The sequence below is a fragment of the Spinacia oleracea genome, chromosome 1 (genome assembly GCF_020520425.1).
Source record: "Spinacia oleracea cultivar Varoflay chromosome 1, BTI_SOV_V1, whole genome shotgun sequence".
Lineage (NCBI taxonomy): Eukaryota > Viridiplantae > Streptophyta > Magnoliopsida > Caryophyllales > Amaranthaceae > Spinacia > Spinacia oleracea.
In genome coordinates, this window is record NC_079487.1 from 86,327,796 (window position 1) to 86,332,158 (window position 4,363).

Below are 4,363 nucleotides of genomic sequence, written 5' to 3' on the forward strand. Positions count from 1 at the left end.
TCGAGCATAAAAGAATAAAAGTTGAGTTTAAAGATAGATAATATATAAAAAGATTAAAAATTAATTGAAAGACAATTTATTAAAGATTATGTTAGCATTTTTGTAATTAAATTGGTGAGAAAAGCGGAAAAAATTATTTTAAAGAATCGATGAACTAAATGAATAAAAATCAAAAATGTATAAAACTTAAAAATGAATAATAGGTGAGTTTTGATGCATAATGGTTGAGTTTTGTGTATTTTCTTTAAAAATATTTATTTATAATAAAAAACAACTTAAACACTAACATATGACTTTGTGTGATTTTAAATCTCCTTTAAATTTTCTAATTTGATTCTATAATGGAACAAAACGAAAAGATCCAAAGGTTGGTAATTTCCAAAAAACCTTTTTGTTAATTACCAGAACAAAAATTAAAGTTTGCATCTAGCCAACTACGTCATTGGTCATTACCACATATTGAAAATGAATCAAAATTAGAAAATGAATAAACTGTGAACTGAATGAATAAAAATTAAAACGTATAAAACTTAAACATTAATAAGCGGTGAGCTTTGATGAATAAAAGTTGAGTTTAAAATATATAAAAGTGAAGCTTACATCTTTAACTATATGTTCTTAATCGTTACATTTGATTTGATTAATAGAGGTGTGACAATGGGTATTTCTTTTAAAAATATTTATTTTTAATAAAAAACAACTTAAACACTAACATATGACTTTGTGTGATTTGAAATTTCCTTTAAATTTTTTAATTGGATGATTATAATGAAACAAAGCGAAGATATCCAAAGGTTGGTAATTTCCAAATAACGTTTTGTTCATTTCGAAAACAAAAAATAACGTTTAAATCTAGCCAACTACGTCATTGATCATTACCACATATTGAAAATTAATAAAAACTTTAAAATGAATAAACGGTGAGCTGAATGAATAAAAATTAAAACGTGTAAAACTTGAAAATAAATAAACGGTGAACATCGATGAATAAAATTTGAGTTTAAAACATATAAAAGTGAAGCTTAAATCTTTAACTATATGTTCTTAATCGTTACATTTGATTTGATTCCTAGAGGTGTGACAATGGGTATTTCTTTTAAAAATATTTATTTTTTCATAAAAAAAAAAAACTTAAACACTAACATATGACTTTGTGTGATTTGAAATCTCCTTTAACTTTTGTAACTTGATTATTATAATGAAACAAAACGAAAAGATCAAAAGGTTGGTAATTTCCAAATAACATTTTGTTCATTTCCAGAACAAAAAAGATAATGTTTGAATCAAGCCAACTACGTCATTGGTCATTACCATATATTCAAAATGAACAAAAACTTGAAATTGAATAAACGGAGAGCTAAATGAGTAAAAAATTAAAACGTATATAATTTGAAAATGAATAAACGGTGAGATTCGATGATTAAAATTTGAGTTTTCACTAGAGGAAAAATCCTTATAGGTGGCTCATAAAAGGTTGCCCTTATACATCAAGAGAAACTTTTGAGAGATGAAAAATTAAATTTGATTTTTTTTAAAAACGAAAATTTTCCTAAAGTTTTACAAGCGCAGCCTTTAACGTAATTATACCCAAACTCTCATTTTGTCAGCTTCCCTGTTCAGCTCGGGCACCCCATTGTCATCTCCCTGCTCCTTCTCCACCGGCGAGCTCTCATCTCCCTCCTCCTTCTCCAACGGCGAGCACGCCCACTTTCTTTAAAACCTTGGATCAAACGATTTTTGATTCTTGAGTTTTTCCCCTAAATGTTATGGTTCTTGAAGATTGTTCTTCAATTTCTTGCACCTGGTAATGGTAGAAAATCGCAGATGAGTTTGGTGGTACCAGCAGGAGGTGTTATATCGGTGCTGAATTCCAACATTTAAAGGTTCTTTGATTCATATTCTTGGAGTCAATGGAGGTTTTTCCAAGCAACTGGACATTGTTCTTGAGATTTCCAGAATTAAATTTCTACCGAATGTTGGTATAATTCTCTTGTTCTTAATCCTTTTTTGGTGTGGATTGTTCTTCGGATGTTGCAATATGGTGTTATAATTGTTTGATTACAAATTATAAGTGTTGTTGCTTGTTGAACTTGGGGACTTCAAATATTTTGATTTGCTGGATGTTATGCCTTGCTCTATTTCATTATTCTTAGTTTACCTATATGATGAGTGATTAGATTGAATATGTGATTGACCATCGTGAAAGTAGCTTTAAAAATATTAGTGGGTTTTATTTTTTATTTTTTCCTGAATGTTATCTTCCTTTCCTTTTTATTGAAGCTCTTGCTGTTCTTCTGGACTTCCTTCTACAAGTTACCGCTTTTGTTGCACTGATAGTATTTGACTTCAAGAGGACTAGAGATCAAAGAGTTGATTGTTTTCCTTTCGGGATGGTGTCCTCCCTTGAGGACTCAAACAATGGTATATGCTTTTGATTAATTTCTAGGTATTGTATTTCAGTTCTTCGTTTTCATGCCTCTTTGATTTAATTGTATTGTGTGGATTTATGGAAATACAGGGACCGGTCTTAGAAAACCTGGATTTCTTGCTCGTTATATGAAGGTAAGCTCATATATTTGTAGACAGAAGCATGAAAGCTAGATTAACAGTTTAGTTTTATTGCACTATGTACTGATGAACAAACTATTTGAATGAACGATGAACTTAAGAATTCTATAAAGTTTCCTGACCTGCTCTAAACTGTATCTTTCAAAGTTATAACTTCTATTCTTGTCCCTGAAAAAGGATTGCTAACTGATAACTTTTTCCTTTAATAACTAAGATTTTCTTACAGATCCTGTCGTATTTCCTTCCTTGTCTGTTAGTTTTGTCACTTCCTGTAAATCTGATACGTAAATATGTGTTGAGTCTGTTGACTTCACTTATTCCTATAAAAAATTGGTGGATTTCCTGACATTCTTCTTGGAAAATTTTAGAATGACACGATTCCGTCAATACGCTGGAAATCTTGATATTGTTGGTAAATATTAACAAACATTAATGTCCTTGATCTCTGTCAGTGAAATTTGAGAAATTCATTTTCATGCAACTCAGGTTCAATATATCTTTCAATCTATTCCTTGACTGCAAAATTAAGAATTTTCCATAGTTTGTAATTACAGACTTACAATATGCTCCCTTCTATTTAATTATTTTTTTTATTTTTTTTGACGTCATGCTTCCTGCTATTTTGACTGTATCTCTTCGTATACCTAACTTTTGCGATTTTTCCTGTTTGAATACACTAATGTGGTGAATTCCCTTTGCCTCTCAATATTAGGATGTCCATGCGCCAATTCTGAGTCTCTGGGGAGTGAAAATACTTGTTGTTTCTGTATTTGTTGCTATGGCATTGTCCAGCATTGTAAGTCATTCTTGAATTAGCTTGTTTTTTTGGGTGCTTATCTCTGTCTTATTGTCTCCATTTGTGTTTATTATTTTATTGGAGAAGTCTTTGTTTTAGTTTTGGTTGGTTAGGGGGTGAGACTCTGTACATCTTTACCTCTCCAAACCCCAATAGTTTACAAGCTCTCACAAAAAATCTCCAAGTCATCATAAAATCTCTGTGGACTATAGGAGTTATGATTACGATTTAGTTTAGCATGGTTCTTCTTCAAATGTTGCAGCGACTGTCTTTTATACTCAGCCCGTGCTTCTGTGCGCCCACACAAGAGGGTCTCAGCGCGTGTACAGACCTCTGCGCTCACACAGTTGTAGTCTTTGTGCACGCACACAATTCCCAAAGCTTACTGCATGGTTTTTGCAGATTTGTGCACCCCCACAGGCAGGTTGTGCACCCCCACAGGCAGATTTGTGCACCCCCACAGGCAGATTTGTGCACCCCCACAGGCACATTTGATGACTTAGCATTATCCGCGAAATACGAGGGTTGTCTACCTGAAATACTAAGAATAAGTAACGACCGAAGTCGTATGTCCAACGATGTATTTTCTATCACGTGATTGACTCGAACCCCTGCAACGAACGTAGTCAACAAAGTTATTCAACGTAGAAGAAAAGAGCGGAGATCGAAATCAAAACGAATCGAATAAAGAAAGTCAATGAAATGATTCCTGCAGCAAAGAAGCTCAAGAACAAACAAAAACGCAATATCTCCAAATAGTCGCCTAAGAATGATATAATGTACGAATCGCGATGTTTTATGTAAACGTGTTATGAATCAACCATGCTCGTGTGTTAGATCAAAAGATTATAATATGAATGTTATGCTTATGTTGAAAGTGAAATTTCAATTTTTGAATTATGATATACTTTATGGATTATGTTTATGATGTCATGATTGCATTGGTAATAACTAATCTTTTTACATGGAAGCCGCCTTCGATGGAAGTTCTCCTGAGCT

General features: G+C 32.3%; 1 protein-coding gene across 1 annotated transcript; it reads left to right on the plus strand.

Moving 5' to 3' along the window:
• The first annotated feature begins 1,541 nt into the window (after nt 1-1,541).
• On the plus strand, nt 1,542-3,962 carry LOC110802737 (uncharacterized). Its single transcript, XM_056834277.1, has 5 exons — nt 1,542-1,979; nt 2,281-2,421; nt 2,519-2,562; nt 3,281-3,364; nt 3,627-3,962. The coding sequence occupies exons 2-5, from the start codon at nt 2,391-2,393 to the stop codon at nt 3,960-3,962; spliced, it is 495 nt and encodes a 164-aa protein (XP_056690255.1). The 5' UTR covers nt 1,542-1,979; nt 2,281-2,390.
• Nucleotides 3,963-4,363: the final 401 nt, after the last annotated feature.

What these genes read in the sequence shown, in the direction of transcription:
- LOC110802737 (XM_056834277.1), top strand. Translation starts at nt 2,391, where the DNA reads ATGGTGTCCTCCCTTGAGGACTCAAACAATG. An exon ending in CCTTGAGGACTCAAACAATG is followed by an intron (nt 2,422 to 2,518) that starts GTATATGCTTTT and finishes ATGGAAATACAG; the next exon opens with GGACCGGTCTTAGAAAACCT. An exon ending in CTATGGCATTGTCCAGCATT is followed by an intron (nt 3,365 to 3,626) that starts GTAAGTCATTCT and finishes CAAATGTTGCAG; the next exon opens with CGACTGTCTTTTATACTCAG.